The sequence below is a fragment of the Sturnira hondurensis genome, unplaced genomic scaffold, assembly GCF_014824575.4.
Source record: "Sturnira hondurensis isolate 20B ecotype Veracruz unplaced genomic scaffold, ASM1482457v3 Scaffold0007406, whole genome shotgun sequence".
Taxonomy (NCBI): Eukaryota; Metazoa; Chordata; class Mammalia; order Chiroptera; family Phyllostomidae; genus Sturnira; species Sturnira hondurensis.
This window is the reverse complement of record NW_028080037.1, coordinates 5,541,857-5,562,706: the sequence shown is the minus strand read 5'-3', so window position 1 is coordinate 5,562,706 and position 20,850 is coordinate 5,541,857. Positions and strand designations below refer to the sequence as shown.

Here is a 20,850-nt window from a genome sequence, read left to right as displayed (position 1 = left end):
ACAGGCTGGGAGGAAAGAAGATGCGTGTTGTGATACCAAATGTGAAGTGACGTAACGTCACTGGAAGGCAGACTGCGATAGTTCACGGTGTGTACTGCAAACCCTACTGCTGCTACTTAAATAATAGTTGTGTAACTAGTGAGACAACAAAGGAGGTAAAATGGAGTCATAAAAGTATTCAAAAGAAGAAATGACACAGCAGACGAGACAAAACCAATGTTTAAAGCCATCCATTTCAGTAACTACATCACATGTAAATGGTCTGCACACCCAGTTAAAGACATGTCAGATTGGCCCAGAAAATGAAAACCCAACCATCTGCATGCAGCCTTTGAGGAACCCACTGGATGGAAAAGGATGGAAAAGGATGTACTAACACTAATCAGAAGAAAGCTGAGTGAAAACTAATGTTAATTATTAATACTACAATGTTAATACCAAAGCATAATTCTGAGCAAATATTACAAATATGGGTCATTTAATAATAAAGGAGCCAACTAAATAAGAATGTAACTATCATGTTTACACATCAAAATAATGAAAAATTTCAGAATTATAAACAGATAATTTTCAATTATGAGAGACATTTCAAACAGCCTCGCCCACCCCCAGTAATCAGCAGAACAAGTGAACAGAAAAAGACACAAAGGCCTGAGCACCACCACAACCAATGTGACCAGCCTGCTACAGGTAACAGTCCACCCAACCAGAGTGGACAAAGCTGCAGCACGCTCTTTTTTTGGTTCAGGTTTTCTTGGTGTAATTCAGACCTGGATTTGAGTCTTGGCTCTGCTGAGTTAGCCACAGAGCCTTATGCAAGCCCCTCCTTCCTGCCTAGGCAACAGGCCGATTCCTCTGTCCCCCACTAGGTTTGGGGAGAAAAGCAAATGAGTTCAAAGTAATTTAAAGTGCCAGACGGTCCTGTGCAAACTGCGAGGCGCTGAGGGGTAAATGGATAGGACTGCTCAGGCTCAGCTACTCTCAGGATTGAGCCTTTTGATGAATCTGCCCTTCCCTATTCCGTCGGAGAAAGCCCCCACCCCCACCTGGGAGCCTCGGTGGAGTCCCACGTAAGAAGACTACACCCCAGCTGCCTGGTACTCTCTGAGAAGGAGCTCACACGGGGTCTGCTGGGGTTCCAGGAAGCACAGGAAAGCCTAGTCCTGCTCGCCATCCCCTCCCTCCCTGAGGTCTCAAGAGGACACTGGAGAAGGAACCACAAGACTCAGCTGAACTCCAAGTACAAACTTTATTTCTATTACAAGGATGTTAGTAATTACAATAATAATTAAAAAAGAGAAAGAGATGGGGGCTCTGATACTTGGTTTTCAGAGCAAGTCACAGAGCTTAGGCCTTAGCCCCATTCAGGGCAGAGCCCAGCACGGCCCCGGCAGGACAGGGAATCCCTCGTCTGCTCCACCAGAGGGCCCTCGAGACAAAAGGAGCCGTGCTCCCCACCAGAAACAGAAGGCAGTGATGCCAAACGCCAAAGCAGGTTAAGTCAAAGCCCCAAGCGCACTTGGCTCCCGCTCCACTCATCTCCAAAAGCCTGCTCCTGCCACACTGTGCAACTGGCTGAACACTCCCCAGGGCTCCTCCCACACAGCGGAGGCCGATTCTAGAGTGGGGAGGGCAGTGCACAGGAGCCATTACCCAAAGTTCCCCAAAGTAGGCCTCACGGGGGAGAGCCACTTCCCTGGAGGTACCAGGTTCCCAGAAGCCTCTCCTCTCCATCAGGACCACACAGCACCGAGGAGCGGGGATGACAGTGTCAGAAGGAGGAGCCCTGGTGGGCTGAGAGGCCGTAACTTGTATTTCTGTGCTGCCAAAAGGCAGCAGTTAAAACTGAAACGTTTCTGAACAGCCTCCCTGCTGACCCTCCCTCAACCCCCAAACTCCCACATCACAATCTCAAAAGACACAAAATGGTCATAACCTAGAAAAAGTTAAAATCCGTCAAATCTCCCCTGCCCACAGGGCCCAAGAAGTGCGGCCTGCGCTGTGGCGAGTGCTGCTGGGCAGAGAAGGCAGAACCACTGTCAGGTTCTCTGAAGACACCACTACTCCTCCTCTTCCTCCTCAGCATCCCCAGCTCCCGGTTGCCTAGGGGGTTTGGCCTATTGAAAACAGAGTGCACACAAAGCTTACATGGAGAGGAGACAGTACACCTTTAGAGCCCCGAAAATGTCAACCTCCTCCGGAGAACCCTCCTCCCAAAAGCCGAAGGAGCAGTCTTTCGGCCACAGTGGCCTGATGCCCAGCTCCTTCTCTGACTTCAAGCACCGTCCCAGACCCCCACCCCAGCCCTGCTCCTCACTGAGCATCTCGGGGCTGGATCCCGTTACCTTTGCAGTTCTGTCGCGATAGCTGGCAGCTGTAGGGGTGACGCGTGAGTTCCTGCCACCTTCACTCCTACCACTGAAAGAGAAGGATTGGAAAGTAGTTCCTGAGATGCCCCTGAACAAGAAAACTCAGAAGACAAACGGCTGGTACCAGACGTAAGCAGCTCTCTGCAAGCAGACAAAACAAATGAAAAACTAAAATCCCACAGAGAGCAAAAGAACATTTGAAACCAGGCCATAATACACCTGAACTGAAAAGCTCCACTCCCTGGCTACTGCTTCTTACCTTGCTCCGTATCTTCCTGAAGACCCATGGGGGAGAGAGGACACGAGGTTTTCTGGATAGAGATTTTGAATGGGTTGAATCACTGGAACGTGCCCAGCAGCCACATCCCCGTTAAGGCTGTTTTGATTCCGCCCCCGGATGTCCTGGCTGTCTAAGTTGTTGAGCTTCACTACGTGAGGAGGGCTGGGCTGGGAACCAGGCTTGGGGCCTGAGGTGGGCAGTCGGGTACAAGTAGCCATATTGTTAATGGGTCTGGTGGGGGGAAGAGGGTAAGTGGGCACTTGAGCGGTTTCCTGCTTAATATCATCCATGTAATCAGAAGACAGGTCTCCTGCGGAGAGAAAAGAGCACCAGCTTTAAGGAAAAGGTGGCTCTTGCTGTTAGCGCTCAACTCGGGCAGGAACAGAGTCTGGTGGAGCACAACCACCTCACACCTACACCCAAGTCTGCAGGACAGGCCCGGGGACCCTTTGTCCACACTGTGAGTTACTACCACCCGAGTCCCCAAGTACATCCTCCTGACTATTCAACAGTGATGTGCAAGCAAACCTAGAAAAAATAATTTCTAACTGGCTTTGTAGTGAATGTCAAAAACAGTTTACTTGTCTAGTCTCGAGGCTCTTTAACGATGATGATGACTGATGATGAGGATGACTGAGTACCCTAAACAAACTTCAGTTAGAGGGTCCAGGGCAGCCACAGTAAGGTCTAAAAATTATCTCCAAATAATCCACCAAGGAAACTCACAGCTGAAGACCACCGACTACTAGGGATGTCTCATGGCTGTCCCCAAAGCCATTACTCTATAAACCTACCCTCGAGACCACTCACTCTAACGTGGGCCCACAGCTACCCACGTGAGGCCCTACTGTGCTTGGTAACTTAGGGTCCAGGTAGCCCCCATGTTAGACCAGCAGGTGAGAACAGTAAATAGGCCCGAGTCAGCAGCAGACCTGCGGCTCTGGCTCAACCCTGGCTAATACCCTGGTGTCTGACACGCCTCTTGGGCAGCTCTGGTGAGGTCTCTCGAGGCTGGAAATCCTGTCTAGGAATCCCCTCCGTCACATGGCTGTTTGCTGTGGCTGGGCGTTGGTCACACTGGTCCTAATAAGAAAAACCAAAATTAGTATCTCTGGACTGAGTCATTTCCAGGAGAGGGAGCAGTGGGGGAAAAGGAAGGAACAGTGGGCTGGGTGAACACCTTTCTGGGGGGACTCGGACAACCACTGAGAGGAAGAGCCTGGGAGTAGGGAAATGCATCTGGAACAGAGCAATCATCCCCATTAGCACCAAGGGCACCACAGAAGCGCTGTCTGATTGGTGCAGGGATCAGGGCAGGACTGGTCCTGAGGGCCCCAAAAGCATGCCTGCACTTTGACTAGAGTATCTGCATGGCTGCTTATTTCATGGTCTCCATGGGAGACAACCAGCAGTTACTTATTTACTGCTTGATCCAAAAGCAGAACTCTGTATAATACGAATGAAATGTGTGGTGGTCTGGCAACAACCAAATGGCATCGACTATAGAAATGACCCTGAACCCACCTGCAGTATTAGATCCTCCTAACAAACAAGACTGGGCAGAAAATGGATTCTCCACTAAAAGACTGGAATCCTAGATGGCAAAAGCTGAAAAAGGACTTCAGATTATCTAGTCTAACTACTTCATTTACAGATATCCCCACTGAGGGAAGAGGACCTATCCAAGGTCAACCTGTGGGTAGATCTAGACCTCCTGAAATGCAAGTCTCAAATGCCACCACAACAGGAAGAATCTTCCTGGTCAAAAGCAGAATGTGTCAGAGACCTCAGAGAAGCCTCATTCAAACCATTCTAAGTCCCCATGCCTGCTTAAATGCAGTCCTGCTCCGTGGTCCTCAGTGAGTGACTTGACGGCTTCAGTTGCCAGAAAACAGAGAAGGTCAGACAGCCGCAAAACAGGGCATGTCCAGGAGCCAAGTCAGCTACGCACACAACTTAAAGGCTAAAGAAGTGTTCTCGCCTCTGAAAGCCCCAGGTTCACCAAGAGGATCAGTGAAGTGGACAGGTCCTTCGGCGACTCTTACCTGGTGATGAAACAGCACCTCCTCTTCCAGCTGCACCCCACAGAATTCACAAGGGATGATGATGCTGCCCTCTGCGGAGGGGAAATGGCTCAGGCCCATCAAAGAGTCTAACTGGTTATTTGTAGCCTGCCGCACAAACTTCTGGAAGATGACGTCATGGTCCTCCACCCCTTCGGAGGAAGCGCTGCCCATGTTATACGAAGGTAAGGCACGGGTAGGGTTACAGCTTGTCTGTCTCAAAAAAATAGGTTAAAAAAAAAAAGAAAACACAGGTTTAAAAAAAGAGGTTGAAGAAAAAATATATCCCTAAAACATTTTCTACAAGCCACAAAATTTTAGTAATACTTAATATTGGAGAGAGGAACTAGAAAGGGTTAGGGGAATGCAGATGGAATACAACACTCACTTTTAAACATTCCTGTGCTTTTTTTAAAAAACTGTGTTCATGTGGTTATACTTTTTAAGTTAATTTGAAAAGATTCAAGCTTCTATCCATAGCCAGATAGTAAGACAGGCCCAAATACTCCCTGTTATCCTGTTGATGGATTTTCTTATGCTGCTCCCAAATGAAAAACTACATGTACAAAAATACTGTATTATTCCAATTATGAGGGGAAATCTATGCCCCACCATGAACAAAGGGATGCGTAATAGTTTTGGGAATGCTAGAGTAGACCAAACCAAATCAGAGAAAGAATGTTGAGGGAAAAAGTAGTTCCCTCCAATACACAACCCTCAAAGGCTATTTGTAATCATTCCTAAATAGCTAAGAACTTTCAATCCTCCAAAAAATATCTGACACCTTTCATACACCAGATATTAAGATTCAGAACCTAGGAAAACCCAGAACCTATCCTTAAAGAGCTCAGCCTAGCGGTGCAGCCACTCCCCCTAGCGGCTAAGGAGCTAACCCTAGTCCTGTATTCAGGGCGTCAGGAGAGCACATCACAGGGGCAGACTGAGAGAGAAGCGGGCACAGAATGTTTGGGGAGCACACAGGTGGGGCCTCTGATCCAGCCTTCAGAGCTCACTCGGATGGTTTCTTGGAAGTCATGTCTGAACCAAGTCTACACGTAAGGGGTCTACGTTTTTAGGTGTGTTGGGGAAGGCCATCCAGCTTCCGGGCAGAAAAAGTGAAGTGTAAGAAGGACCCCTGACCCTTCCAGGGAACTGTAAGAACTGCAGTACAGCTCCAGTAACTAGAACGTGGCGGATGAGACGACACTACAAGGTCGTCGGCAGAGATGTACAGTACACACACGGTACGGAGGGAGCGAACTGGGCCTCCGGAGTGAGCAGCGCTCTTTCCAAGAGGAACAACACCGAGTCCTCATTGCCCTACGTCAGCCACACCGCAGTACTAAAGGCAACAGAAAACAAAGAACCAAACACCCAGCTGCTACTCCTACAACAGGTGTATTTGAATAGTCTGCTCAGGCCCTCACGTGGCCTGCAGCACCAGGTGCGCACACGTGCGCACACGCCCCGACTCGTCACCACACACCTGATGGTCGATCAGCAGCTGTTCCGGGTAGAGCTCCTCACAAAACTCGCAGGGCAGCATGGTCTCGTCGGCTGCACCTAGGCGTCAGAGGCCACACCGTCAGACCCCGAGTGAGCCGAAAGGACTCGATTCCACCTCTGACCCCCGCCCCCCGGTGGCGGTTTACATAAAATTCTACCTCCCTCTGGTATTTCAGAGATGGAGCAATTTGTGGCACTGTAAACCCTCCAAGGAAAGCTACTTCAGAGACAAACCCCAGGCAAACACTGCCACTACGGACAAAGACGGCCTTATCGCCATCCCCCGAGCAGCGAGAAAGGACTAACTTCCCCACTGCTCCCACGAACAGACACTTCAACGTGCGGCAGCCCCAGGCACCAGCTAAGTGCCCAGTGGCGTTATTTCAATCCTCAGGAAAGACTGATGAGGTAGGTCCTCCATTAGCCCCATTTTACAGGTGGAGAACCTAAGGCTTATATATTACTGGCAGAAGATATCCTCAAAAAACCCTCCCAGGACAGAATGTCAAAAAAGATGCGGAGTAAAAGTAACTTAAAGTAAATCAAATATGTAAGAGCAACTTTAAACCCAGGATTCCCACAACGAAACAGCCTCAGAGAGACTGCCGAACAAATGGAGGGCGAACAATTAACGACAGGCGGTAAGGAAACTCGCCTGCTAGGTTTGGGCTCTGGGTAGAAGACAGAAAAGGCTACGAAAGCAAAATAACTAGAGTTTGGCCTTTCCATGAGTTTGAATCCAAAATCTACATTTACGATTTTTAAAAACCCAAACCAAAAATCCAGTTTGAAACCCTCAGTCAGCAGCATCCCTAAACGCCCTGAGAGGAACACATCAGAAAACACAGGCACGCACACACGCACACACACACACACGCACACACACAGAGGGAGGCGGCAGCAAACCGCCATGACTGTGTCGGCAGAAGCAATAAATAGCAAAAAAAAAAAAAAGATATGTTTTCAGACAATAGAACAGTAAGTATATTTAACCTGTTTAAAGATAGGTTAAGGAAACTGCAATATAACTAAGGTATAAAAGATTATTTTGAAAATGAAGAGAGACATTGAAGAAAAACAGACCTCGAATAGAACCAATGAAAAACATATAATTACTCAAGTAAAACCTCAATAGACATATTAAACAACAGACCAGAAAGGAGAGAGGTAAGAGGTTACCCAGGATGCACACCAGTGAATGCATACACAACTGGAACAAATCGATGTTTCTCGTCCCTCCACCAAATCCATTTTAAAAAGATAAAAATAGTTAAAAAAAAATAAAATTGATAAAGCATGAAAATAAATAAATAAATAAATAATAAAAAATAAAAAAGGTAAAAATGGTGAATATAGATGAGTGGGATACAGATATTTGCTATTCTGATAGTTTTCAAAATAAAAAGTTGGAAAAAGCAATAAATGAAGGGAAATTTTATCTCATGAAAAACTTTCAATTTTATATGAATTGTATAGCACTAAGCCTTTTTAAAAAACTGGAAACAGGCTAGTGAATAAACTAACCTACCCTTTATGTCACCCAGACCAATAGGACCTCCATGGGGCTGGTCTGCCCCGTACACAGCCGTCCAGAAGTCCTGCTCTGCCAACTTGGGGGCCTGGCCTTCATTTTGCAGACTTAAGGCCAACATAAAGTCCAAGTTTGCACTGTCTTCGCCACCCTCTTTGGGGGGCTGTCGTCTTCTATTTCTTTCCTGTCTGTCTTGTTCTTCCACTGGGAAAAAAAGAGAAAACCAGTCCTTGAGATACATTAGAAATGCTGCCGTAGTGTAAGTCCGCGCCTACGAAATGTTCGGTGCTTACAGGCATCTGCGCAGGAACCAAAGAGGCCCGGCCCTCCAGTGCTCACAGGACTCTAAGTATTAAGTGTGCCGCCACAGAAGGCTCCACTACTATTCTAACTGGCTCATTAATAACCAATATTATCGAGCTAACTACGCGACAGGCACTGTGCTAAACCTCTTACATGTGTTTTCTCCACTGCAGCAGGAAGGGAGAAAGCATGGGGTCAGACTGCCACTGAATTCAAACCCTGCTCTATCACTTACCTACCCTTGTGAGACTTCCAGGAGAATTAAACGCGTTAATACGTGTAAAGCACACTGCAAATGCCCGCGGGACACAGGGCATACTCAGTAAATGGTAGCTGTTAATAGCACCGTAATCATCACCATCAACATGAGTCCTAACTACAGAAAATAGTAATCCAATAGGCAAAAAGATTCTGTTACTGGCAAGTACAAGAAAATTAGGTGTTCTTCCTAATGCTACCTAGCTACAGTTAGACTTCTGTAACTAACACCTACCCGGCCCCAGCAACCTGTTCCCATTTCCCCCGAGATGCTGATACCCTTCTAATCCCAAACACAACTCACACAGATTATTCTGAACTGGAAAGTGGGTGGCCATGTTCCTCTGGGCGGGAGTCCTACTATGGAAAAGATCTGATTCTAAGGCTCTCAGGGGACTTCGGGGTAGCCTCACAGGTGGATCCAGAGACTGAATTTGTCTGAGGAGTTGGGATGCAATCCAGATCCCATCTTGATCCCAAGCCTCGTCGTATGCATTAGGAGGCAGGGCAACCTCCTCTCTCTTCTCCACCGCATCTCTCCCACAAACGTCAGGGTGGGTCTTCAGATCTTTCACAAGGACATTACGCCCACAACTGCCACATAACTCTGTCCGGGCACCACAGTAATCTTCATGGTCCTTCAGTTTGAGAACAGAAAGTTCCAAATCACAGTGCTGGCAAAGGGCAAGCCGTAGAGGACACTCAGTCTCCTGCAACACAGAGTAATGAGGCAGTTAATATGCAAATATCAGAGGGGCCATGTTTTAGTACAGGACAAGGAAAGCAGAAAGTGTTTACTTCAATATTCTCTTCCAACCCCAGCTTCACCTGCCTGCCGTGTTTTCCTGTGTACTTAAGAGTCAAGGCTTCTCTCTCAGTCCCTGCCGTCAAGTTCCCCAAAGGGAAGAAAACTCTTAGAAGGAACCTACTCACCCAACTACCCTGACTTCTGATCATTTTGGGCACACATTACAGTAACCCAAAGTTAGCCAGATAAGCCCGGCAGCAAATAGCAAAAAGCACAGCAACTGAGATAGGTTGGTCAAAACTCTACCAGCCCTGATTCCCATTACTATTCCAATCTGTCCTTTTCAAAATTTTTATTAGAAAAATGTCACTGATTTAAGTTACTGAATAGCAAAGCAACAAATAATTACTGGCACTTACTAGATAATACAGTAGGTACTTTAACCACCCGAAAAAGTGCTAGCAACTCACTACACAACAAATAAAGTAAAAACATTTTTTAAGGAGAATTTTTAAAAACTCAATCTCTGTCTACACTGCCAAAGTTGCAATGTTAAGAAATACTTTGTCCCTAAATCTTTAAGATGACTGGTATATCACCATGTGAAGCCAGGAAACAGTTGGGATACAAGCCGGAAGAGCGGGCTGTTGATCAGAGGGTGTTTATGCAGCAGGTAGATGTTAGACCCAGAGAAACTCATCATTATTATTGATGTTGCCTCAGTTATAACCCCCTTGCCAGTGAGACCTCATAAAGCGTAGGTCACGTCCTTAGAAAAAATAATGAAGGTGGAGATGCCAAAGTATTTATGAGACATTTATCCCTGAGCTGTGGGGTTATACGTGATTCTTGTTTTGTATTTTTTCTAAATTTTTTCATTGAATATCAATTACATTTTTAAATTGTGTTAATAAGTCAGTATTTTTAGGGACACAGAATGAAAAGCACAAACCTTAAGTTGCATTCCTTGATAAATTTCTACATATGTATACACACTCCTGTGTGTCAACCAACCAAGTAGTTGGTGGGACTTTTTTAAGCTAGTAAATTAATATGCTCATTCAAAATATATAGATATATATATCCTCATTTCACAACAGAAAGTTTTATCTTAAGTAGAGACCAAACGATACTCTGTTCTCTCTCACCAAAAGCTCTCTGAGGAATTTCTTTGGGTGTAAAGGGCATGCTGGCCAAGTGACCAAGAAGTCAAAATGAAGTCACAGATGTAAGGCAGGCTGGGTGGTAAGGAGGTCCCATCACACTGGCAACCCGAGTGGGGCTCAGCGCTCAGTGAGGCTGCTACCAGCCAAACCCCAGCATGAGAATGACAGACTCAGTCCCCAAGGGAAAGGCTCCATGGCCTGAGCATGGGGCACGACAGCCACCAGCCGAGTCTGGCAGCAAACAGCCGAAGCCTCTAAAAGGCTTTGCAAGGCAACGAGCGTGGAGCTGGCAGAGAACGAGGGCATCCACACCGGCTTCCGTCCGGCACGTGGCTCCGCACTCTCACTACTGGCCCCATAGTGACTCGCTCCCTTTATCGCGCAGGGGCACTAACCTCGTGATTCTTTAGATGTCTCTTCTCCAACTTCTTGTTACATTTGCAGGTTACCTAGGACAAGAAGTGAGAACCAATAAATTGGCTTTGTGACAACTTGCCCAGGAGCAAGTGTAATACGTTAATGAACATCTGAGTCCTTGGTGGCTCACCTGACAGTGCTCTGTCGCCATGTGAGTCTCCATGTCCGACTTGGGGAATGGCTCCTTGCAGACAGGGCACACGCCAATGTTCCTGTGACAGTGGATCTCATGGATGGTGAAGTTACACACAGGAATGTCTTTTTTGCTATAGAAATAGATCAAAGAAAAAGGCAACATCACTGACTGATCTGTTCGGTTGTGTCATGTGGAAACCTGTCTGTCCTGTTCGATCTTCATTTCTCATTATTTCCCTTCAGTGAATGTCTAGTCTATTAGCTCTTATGATTGTTACAACCTTGCTTTTTAAGAATTAACATCTGAAGGTTTTGAGTCTTCTGTGCAACACGCTTTGAGTTATCAGTGTTATCCACTAACTCTAAAAGCTCAGTCTCACTTTCTAGACATTAGAGCTGATCACAACCAACAACATCAAGTCAGATGCCAAAAAGAGCTGAACTAGGCTTTTCTGAAACCATCCATGCTCCAAAGCACAATGGTACACTCCAGGATTGTTTAAAATAAATAGATAAATAAATAAATAAATAAATAAATAGCCTACCATTTATTTTCACTCTCAGGCTGAGGTCGGTTTAATCTCATTTAGATTTTATTCCACCAAAATTCAAACCAAGCTGTTGGAGCTGCTGCCTCTCGCCCTTGGTGTTTGATCATTTGCAAAGTTGGGCTCTGATAACCACGTTTCTATCAGAGAGGTCACAGCACCAGGGACCAATGACAGCATCCTGTGCTGGTGGAAGCCCCAACAGCATGCTGGCTGTGACTACTCGCAACAAGAGCCACTTGTCCCTCCAGACATGACGCAGCCACAACAGCCGTCCATACACGGGCAGACCTTCCAGCTAGCTCGGTACACATACCCAAATAGTCCAGCTACACCCCAGCCATTCTAGGAAACCACTCTGAGGATAAGCTACCTTTATTAGAAAAAGTAGGTATTAATTCTGACAACATCTGGCAAAAAACACTAACAGTGTTACAATCCATTGAAAGCAGAAGGCAGCACCATGAATGAGATGGAACTGGCAGGACCAGTGCCTGTTGCCCTCCTGTGGAGCCACAGTTACTGCCTGGCAACCCAGTAAGTAGGCAATGTCTGTGCAGGGGGTCCGTGCAATGGGGTGTCCAGGAGTGTTTTGTGGATTAAACTTAATGAGCATGACAGGTGTTCCATCTGGTTGTATGGCAAGTGTCTTGGGATACTGTCTTCCCACAACCCTACTATGTGGCTTCACAGTGATATTTTCTTGACAGAATAGCATAGAAATCATACTCACTGCTGGAATTATTTGATGGTGTAGTTTTCCTGCTTCCAAAATTTTTATTTCTGTATTAGCCATGGAAGGAAAGCAACGTCTAGTAGCATATCCTTGTGCTTTGTTATAAGGAGCCTTCGCCCGAATTTCCGTTTTCTGAACTGAATTTATCTGGGATGTGGACATCATTGGGCCAAATACAGAAAAGGACCTGGAGCTCTTTAATCGAGGCCGCAAACTGCTACAGAGCACCTCTCGTGCAGATCTACCGTGTTTGCCTACTGCAGTCATGGAAGTGAATATGGATCTTTTGTTTGCTTTTTAGAACTTTTGAACACTGTACTGGATTTACCTCCAGTATGACTAGTTTTAAGTATCTGTGCATATACAAACAAGAAGTGCTATTTCTTTCCTGTTCCTGCAGCCTTGGAAAACAACTTTTTTTCTTTGCAAATTGTATTATGTTTTTGGTAGATTTTTATCAACTGTGGGAAACTAACCAGAGAACTGATGATCTTCCTTAAAAACAACCCAGTCATAGTAAAGACAACACAAAACTTGCAGAAACATTTTTCCAAGAACTCAGGAGAGAAAATTTGCCTGTATTCTCAAGTCGGATGCACTTGAAATAAAAATGTCATCCCAATGTAGAGTTTTACAAGTTTGTACTTCAAAAATTTGGCATTCCTTTAAATTATCTCAAGGAATTTTTGCAAAAATTCAGTAATACAAGTTCACAACCCACCATTTGTAGATATGGAATGTGAACACCTGGGTAGATATCAGCATTAATCAAACCATGGTGCTCTAGACTGGCCATATTAACACTCATAGTTGGATCTCCACGTTTCCCAGGAAAAAGGAAATCACTAAACTTCTTCGAGAAAAATAGTCAGAATGTCACAGTTTCACCCTGGCTGGTATGGCTCAGGGGATCAAGCACTGGCCTGCAAATTGAAAGGTCACTGGTTCCCAGTCAGGGCACATGCCTGGGGACAGGGCCAGGTCCCCAGTGGGGCGCGCAAGAGGTAATCAGTAGATGACTCTGTCCCACGTCTTTCTCTCCCACTTTCTTTCTCCCTCCCTTCCCCTCTCTCTAAAAATAAGCAAAAAAATAAAACGTCAGTTTCAGTACTGCAGTTATCAATGTAAAGTGCATTTGATGTTTTTTAATTAAAATTTTCCNATCAAGCACTGGCCTGCAAATTGAAAGGTCACTGGTTCCCAGTCAGGGCACATGCCTGGGGACAGGGCCAGGTCCCCAGTGGGGCGCGCAAGAGGTAATCAGTAGATGACTCTGTCCCACGTCTTTCTCTCCCACTTTCTTTCTCCCTCCCTTCCCCTCTCTCTAAAAATAAGCAAAAAAATAAAACGTCAGTTTCAGTACTGCAGTTATCAACGTAAAGTGCATTTGATGGTTTTTAATTAAAGTTTTCCAAATTAACTTTTTTAAAGAATTAATTTATTTCTTTTTAGAGAGAGGTGAAAAGAGGGAGAGAAACACTGATGGTTGGGGACCTGGCCCACAATGCAGGCATGTGCCCTGACTGGGAATCGAACCAGCGACCTTCAGGTTTGCAGGCTGGTGCTCAATCCACTGAGCCACACCAGCCAGGGCAATTTTTATTTTTAAGTCAAACTGGAAAGAGCAGATGCCAGCTTTGGGATAGTCAGTGGGAATAGGGAAACTGCCTCCTTTATAACCCACATGCTTTTCAAAGCAGGCTGGATGCCAGTCGGGATCATGCTCTCTGGCCGGGCTGGTACACACCTCACTGCAGAACTAGACAAAAACAAAGGCCTGAACCCTTCCCCCAGTCACGTCCGCATTCACTGTTTGCCATTCCTTTTTAGTGTATGGAAGTGATTTCATCTCATGGTACGCATAAACTAATTACTAAAATTCTGTGGCACACCGAAATATATATACTGTTCTTTGCCGAGCTGACAAAAAAAGTAGGTCTAATTTTGACTCATTCACACTGGATAGCTATGGTTGTGTCGGCTGCTGTCATTTGACAAGCATCTGACAAGCTAAGGGAAAAGGGGTCAGTGCCCCCGACTAAATAGTCAGGTGTCGCATCTTTTAAAACTTCGTGTGCCATACCATTTGAAAATTGCTGGTTAAAAGGATCTAATCAAAGATTAGATCTAAGTTAGGAAAAAAAGGGAGGAAAAGGATAATCTTAAGTGAAAAAGTCAGACCATTTTGACTTAAGAATGGAATACAGTCATTAATGTAATAACTATACATGGGGTCAGGTGATTATCAGACTTATAGTGGTGACCTCTTTGTAAGGTATATAAATGTTGAATCATTTATGTCGTATATGTGAAACTAATATATTTTGTTAACTATAACTTAAATACAAAAATGAGTAAAAGTAAATTTAACAAGACTATACATACATTCAAACTAGAGGCACGCAGTCTCAAAGGCCTAACTTTTTACTCATGTGGGATCTGACCATTGGAAAACTCCAATTTCACAGTGTCGCAAAGGCTGCATTTAAATAATGTGCCTATCCATATGTCACCCATAATAAAATTTCAGGAAGAAAATACTGAACAGTCCACAGATATTTATACAACAAATCATTAACACCCTAGTCTGTCCCCGAAGCCGAATGAGCCCTGTCCCACACTCCGCTCAGTTTCGCCTTTCACGCGCTCATTTCACGTCTGGTCCGACGAGCTTTTCAGAGCAGGACGGCTTCCGTGCCTCCAGCTACAGTCTGACTCCCTATGTGAAAGACCGAGGCACTGAACAAACTCATTTTCATCCAGCGACAGAACTATCAAGTAAGCTCTCAGGCCAAGGCTAAAAAGTGGCACCAAAGAAAATCAACAGTGAGAAAACCGAAATGGATTGAGGGAAACCACCATGTCCTGACAGATTTAACTTCCGCTATTTCTCCAAAATTCCTGGCTTTCTAAGGAACCACTGGTTTTCTATTAATGCAGTTTAACTTTTTTTAACTGTAGGATATTTATATTGTGGAAGGAGCCATAAATCAGTTATCATCTGAACCTATTAATTCATCAAAAATTCGAATGAGTAAATCCCACTACAGGCGTACCTCACATGCCTGCACTTCCCAGATGCCGCACTGTCTAAAGAGCAGAGGTGAGACCCTCCGCCAGCACCAAGACCTGCGACCTGCGACCTGCGACCTGCAGCCATCTAGCGCCAAACCCACAGTCCCTCCGAAGAGACCTTTACCAAAGGCGTACTGAAGATGTGAAACGCATTGCTAGTGGTCATGTAAACTGCTTAAAAGTAGTCTGGAAATGCATTTCTAGGACCATAAAATTATATGTTCTTTAACTCAGTAATTGCACTTTTGGGATTACGAAGAGTTTCATTAGAGTCATAAAACGGTACAAAAATGAAAACCATTACAGATGTTTAAACTGTAAAGTACAGCGACGTGAAACACACTACACCAGCACAGTAAAGCAGCAGAGCTGTGTCGTGACCGTGAGTCGCATGCACACAAAAGCCATGAAAAAGCCACAATCACTACACAGGGTGATGACATCCTGGGCTTTTTCATAGTTTGGACAAAAATGTTCTTTTAACAGAAAAGAAAATGTCTACAGTTTTTATTTTACAGGGCTATTCAGAAAAACATATTGAAAAAGATCATTCTATATATACAAGGCCACCAAAATTTTAGAATTAAAACAAGTTAAGGACCACACGATCATAATCACACTTTTGAAGAATAAAAAGCAGCTGTCAGGTGTGACTACAGAACATTTACTATTACACATTTTCACCCCTTGAGAAACCTTGAAAGATGAAAAGAAAGGATAAAAGATATTTGCAACAACGTCGTGAAACAGCTGCCTGCTGGTTTTGTTTTCTTTTAAAATTGACCTGCAAGGTAATTCCACCAAACATTCCAACCAGACAAAATACTAATACACTGGCTTCTGACCTACAGACAAAATCAAAATGTTTTAAGTAAGATAAATGAGAATACAATTCCGTATGTATATAAAACCTGCTAAAAGCCCCAAGGTAAAAATAAAATTTCGTTTTAGATAGCAATGACTGAAAGGTGAATCAAGACTTCCAGAAAAACTCCCAGCAGCCTCCCAAACAATAAACACAACAAACTAGAAATCAGTTCTTCAACATACGCAAAACTAAAAAGCTAAGTGAGACTTCTGTCCCTTAGAGCCACACCCTCCTCCCAGTAAGAGGACACCGTAAGAGATAACATGCAAAAAACATCTTCAGTCACACCAAACCATTCCTCTCACTGGACCTCTGAGTATAATGCAGCTCCTATTTTCAAGAGTACCTTAACTTTTCTTAGGGAACCATAGGAGTCTGTCTCTAAAAACTACATTTGAAAACCTGGAAATTTAAACAGGGGTACTTAGATGGGAGGTCTGTGTTGGCTTAGTCAGCCTGCTATGCTAATCTGCTTTTTTTCTTTAAATAAATTGCTTTCACTTTGAATAACCTTGTTTTCATTAGCTTTCCACTAACTTACCCTTTAAAAAAAAAAAAAAACAACAACTCCCTCGACATAGATAGTTATTTATATAGTGTCCTAGGCTTGATAAAATAAGAGTATCTTCGCTGATGCTAAAGCTACATGGCTGTTTTCTTATAAAATCACAGTGATGCTTGCTTACGATTATTTGTGCCATTCATAACTCTGTATCAGTAACCGTATAAGTAAAACCCAAGCAAAGTTAAAATAGTGTTTAAAATGGTACCATGTGATAGAGGCACCGTAGAAAAAAAGTACCCTATAAGGCAAGACACTCTCACAGTAATAAAAGCTTTTTTCAAAGAAATAAAAACTTAATTCCATGCAGGGAAAAAATATTATGAGCAGCAATTGCTCTGATGATATCCTACTTCTGCCAAAAGGCTGAGCAGAAAGAAATAGGACATTTAAAAAAATTATTTGGCTCAAACCTCTCATCAATCTGCATCAAACCATTTCCTTTACCCAACATCTCTTTCCTTCGGCCACAATTGGTAAGTTATAAACACCACCCAAAGTTTTACTCTCTTTAGCTTTAAGTATGCAAATCACTAAAATAACAAGGTCTTGAGAAATCCCAGCCAGCAGTCAGAGGAGCTGCCCTCCAAGTTTCACTTCAGCCAGGAAGACCTGCTCTTCCTTGTCACTCACAGGAGTGACAAACACCAGAACATACAGCTTAACACTCAAGCCTGCCCAGTCTTCACCAGCACTTCTGGAACCCCGAAATGAGAATGACTAATCTGTACTGCTAGAAGGCTTTTCTCTCCCTCTCCTTCTCCCCCTCTCTCTAAAAACAAATAAATAAAATCTTTAAACGATAATAATAATATACAGTTCAGCTGCTCTGCTGCACTGCTCCCTCGCTACGAGACGCAGAGCCAAGCTCACTGAACCTTGTTCCCAATCAACCCCAAGACCACCAGCCACCACAGCCACTTAGGGAACTCCTTGCAACATACTCTGAAAAACAGGTATCTAGTCCAAGTGTTTTATTACGTTTTTAGTACCTTTTAAAAAATGTATGATGATATTTTTCAGGAAGACAAAAAATAAATTCCCTTATTTACAGATGAGAAAACTGAGGCCCAAAGGAGTCCAGTGACTTGCCAAAGGTCATTAACTAATTAAAGGCAAGAGCCAGAGCCCTGACAGGTTCCTCCTGTCACTGGTCACCACACTGTGATACCTAAACCCACCGCCTTGTCAAATTACCAAAACAGGCAATTTTATCCAAAATTGTTACAAAGGCTTTAGTCCCATATATTTGCAGGACATATCACATGGCTCCAATTTTAACTTGCCAACAAATAGACCAACTCTTTACAGAAACTAGTTTGTCCTCATTCCAGTAACATTTCTTAAATTTAATTTCTTACCAGTTGTCACACAGTCGAGTGTCCTGGTCATCTAGAAATTCAGCCATCTTAAGCTCTTCCTGAAAACTATAAAGTTAGAAAAGAGAACTTTCAATTTCATTTCTGCTTTAAGGATTACAAGCAAAACACAAAAGCAAAAAAAAAAAAAAAAAAACTAGTGCACACAATATATCACCAAAACTAGTGTATTTAAAGCATTTTATTTAATACCAAACACATGGGTTTTTACCTTCCTTTTTTTAATTTTCACTTTAAAATAATCTGACTGGCAGAAAACAGCACAAAGAACTCCCATATACAACTCACCCAAAGCATCATAAATAACAATAGGAAAATTATGAAATGTAGGAAACTAACACTAATACAATACTGGTAATTAACCAATAGATGTTCAAATTTCACAAATCATCTCACTAATAACCCTTTTCTGGTTTAGGAACAAATTCAGGCTCACATACTGCATTTGGTTATTTCTCCTTAATTTTCTTTGAGCCTGGCATATTTCTTCAATCTTTCCTAACCTTGTTAAGTGTACTGGCTAGTTATTTTGTAGAATGTCCTTCAGCTTGGGTGTGTTTGATGTTTTCTCAGAATTAATATGTAACTGGCAAGAACACGAGCAAAGTGATGTTTTCATCTTGGTGTGTTATATCAGAAAGCATACGATGCCAACAGGTTTATTACTACAGATGAGGTTAACCTCAATCACTTAGTTAAGATGGGGTCTGTCAGGTTTCTCCACTGTACAGTTTTCCCATATTTTTAAACCAGGCGCCAATGCAGAAAGTAAGGTGCTAGCAATTTTATTAGCAATATTTACTTTGTTTTTTAAAGATTTTATTTATTTATCTTTAGACAGGAAGGGAAGGAGAGAGGGAGAGAAAATATCAATGTATGGTTGCCTCTTGTGCTTCCCCTGCTGGGAACTGGCCTGCAACCCAGGCATGTGCCCTGACTGGGATTCGAACCGTGAATCTCTGGTTTGCAGGCCTGTGCTCAATCCACTGAGCCACGCCAGCCAGGGCCCAATATTTACTTTAGATTATTCCTTTCCATGCCACAAAAATGGCCTTATAAACTGCCCTCCAAAAGGGTACTGACGTTTCCAAACAAACTCTTTTTTTGCAAATGTCGTATTTATTCCTTCAACATGTGAATTAAGATGCTGTGTGCTAGACAGTGTGCCCTGAAGTCACAACTACCTTACAAGTTAAAGAAATAGGGTTTGACCCAACAGATCAACTTGGTAAAAGAGAAAAATGCACAAAGAAACATATATACCTCAAGGTGAGTATTTTGATGGAAAACCACACAAAGTGAGATGGGAGCGGAGGGAATCTAGTTTAGAGAAAAGGGTAGTGAGGAACTTTCTGATACAAAACTTAAACTAAGACCTAAAGTTTGAAGAGCCGCCCTGTAAAAAGGAAGTTAAGATAGCCGATGGGAGCGGGGGAAAATCCATAAAGGCCATGGGCCTAAAAGGAAATGAAAGAGAAAGTAAACACAGGTCTGGAAGAGCACAATGAAATAAGGGGTTTGACTCAAGACCTCCCCAGAAGGGCAGAAAGAATACTGGATTATCCCAAATTCAAAGGTATTTAAACTCGGGGGCCACGTGACTCGAGATTTCCACTCCGGTAAGAAATGTAAACTAGGGATAGGAAGCGCCTATCTGTGAAAACCAATCACGTCCCCAAAGGGGGAAGCCCGCGTACTTTTTCTGGGATCCCTGGCTCCGGGTGCTCTGTTCCACATTCCAGCCACCACATCCAGGGCAGCACCCGCGTTTCTAGCTGCCGGAGGACTGGGGCCGCCGCGCAGGGCCCGGGGCCCCTGCGAGGGTCAAACTCCGGCTCTGCCACTCGGGAGCTGGCTGATTCCACCTCCCTGGGCCCCCAACTCCTCCCGCAGGAAACTGACACTCTTCCCAACGGTCGTCGGGAGCAGGGAGCGGGCGAACGCACGGAGGGGCGGCGGTGCGGCAGGTCCCAGACGTTCGGAGCCTTAGGGGGCGGGGCTAGCACCTGGGGGTCGGAACCCGGGAATCGCGGATTCCCGACGGCCCCCTCCCCACGGCGTGTCGGCGCGTCCGGGATCCCGAGTGGAGAGGGCACCGGCTTCGCAAATGGCAGTAGTTAGCACTTAGTGTGCGTTTATTGTACACGCTTTCCACGGGCAATGTTTACAACCCAGATCGCGACCCTCCCAGGTGACAGTCCTTGCCCCCATTTTGGACACCGCGGAAGTCTGCGGGCACAGTCAACCGCAGCCCAGTTGGTCAAAGTGGGGACTCGAACGCGGGGCCGTGGGCCGAGAGCCCGCACTAGGCCACCGCGATCCCCCCGCGTCGGCAGATCCGGGCTCGGGCCCAGCTCCGCCCCGGGGCGCGGTGGCCCAGCGGCGCTCCGGACGACGCCCAGCCACTGGGGCCCAGGCCGGGAAGGGGCGGCGGCAGTGGCGCCGCTGGGGGCTGTCGAGGCTCCGGTTGCCTGAGGAGAAAATGCTGCCTCCACCAGCGGCCTGGGGAGCTGCCGCGGTGCGGGCATCTTTCTCCTTGGGGCCGCGACCCCCAGCCTACACCCCCCTCACCCACACACCCCGCCCCCGGGGTACCGGTCTCCTCCCGAACTGGAGGCCGCGGGAAACTCCTCAGACTCGGGCCGCCGCTACACTCACCTAGGAGCAGACGAAGGACGTCGAGCGGACACGCAAGTCACCGATCCCGAGCCTCAGTCTGCCCACCACACTGAACAACGGCCACAGAGCCGCCTCAACATTTCCGACCGTCGCGGAGAAGTGCATTCATTGGCCAGGGACGGCTCCGGCTCTCGGCCCATTGGACAGCACCGTTGTCGCTCCCAGGGCCCCGCCTTCTGTGCACCGATTGGCTCCTCTGAGCTCCGCGGGGGCGTGGCCCTGGAAGT

At 45.3% G+C, this 20,850-nt stretch overlaps 1 protein-coding gene and 1 pseudogene across 1 annotated transcript; one reads left to right on the top strand and one right to left on the bottom strand.

The window, feature by feature from the left end:
- Positions 1-1,218: 1,218 nt before the first annotated feature.
- On the bottom strand, positions 1,219-20,725 carry TRAFD1 (TRAF-type zinc finger domain containing 1). The gene is made up of 12 exons (XM_037052127.1): positions 20,603-20,725; positions 17,927-17,992; positions 10,772-10,907; positions 10,620-10,673; positions 8,615-9,020; positions 7,747-7,953; positions 6,199-6,275; positions 4,695-4,925; positions 3,612-3,732; positions 2,629-2,959; positions 2,346-2,418; positions 1,219-2,117 (listed from the first exon to the last, which is right to left on the bottom strand). The coding sequence occupies exons 2-12, from the start codon at positions 17,971-17,973 to the stop codon at positions 2,061-2,063; spliced, it is 1,740 nt and encodes a 579-aa protein (XP_036908022.1). The 5' UTR covers positions 17,974-17,992; positions 20,603-20,725; the 3' UTR covers positions 1,219-2,060.
- Positions 11,348-12,970, top strand: LOC118991113 (protein YIPF5-like; annotated as a pseudogene).
- Positions 20,726-20,850: the final 125 nt, after the last annotated feature.

What these genes read in the sequence shown, in the direction of transcription:
- TRAFD1 (XM_037052127.1), bottom strand. Translation starts at nt 17,973, where the DNA reads ATGGCTGAATTTCTAGATGACCAGGACACTCGACTGTGTGACAACTG. An exon ending in TCAGGAAGATACGGAGCAAG is followed by an intron (nt 2,419 to 2,628) that starts GTAAGAAGCAGT and finishes CTTCTCTTTCAG; the next exon opens with TGGTAGGAGTGAAGGTGGCA. An exon ending in ATCGCGACAGAACTGCAAAG is followed by an intron (nt 2,118 to 2,345) that starts GTAACGGGATCC and finishes TGTTTTCAATAG; the next exon opens with GCCAAACCCCCTAGGCAACC.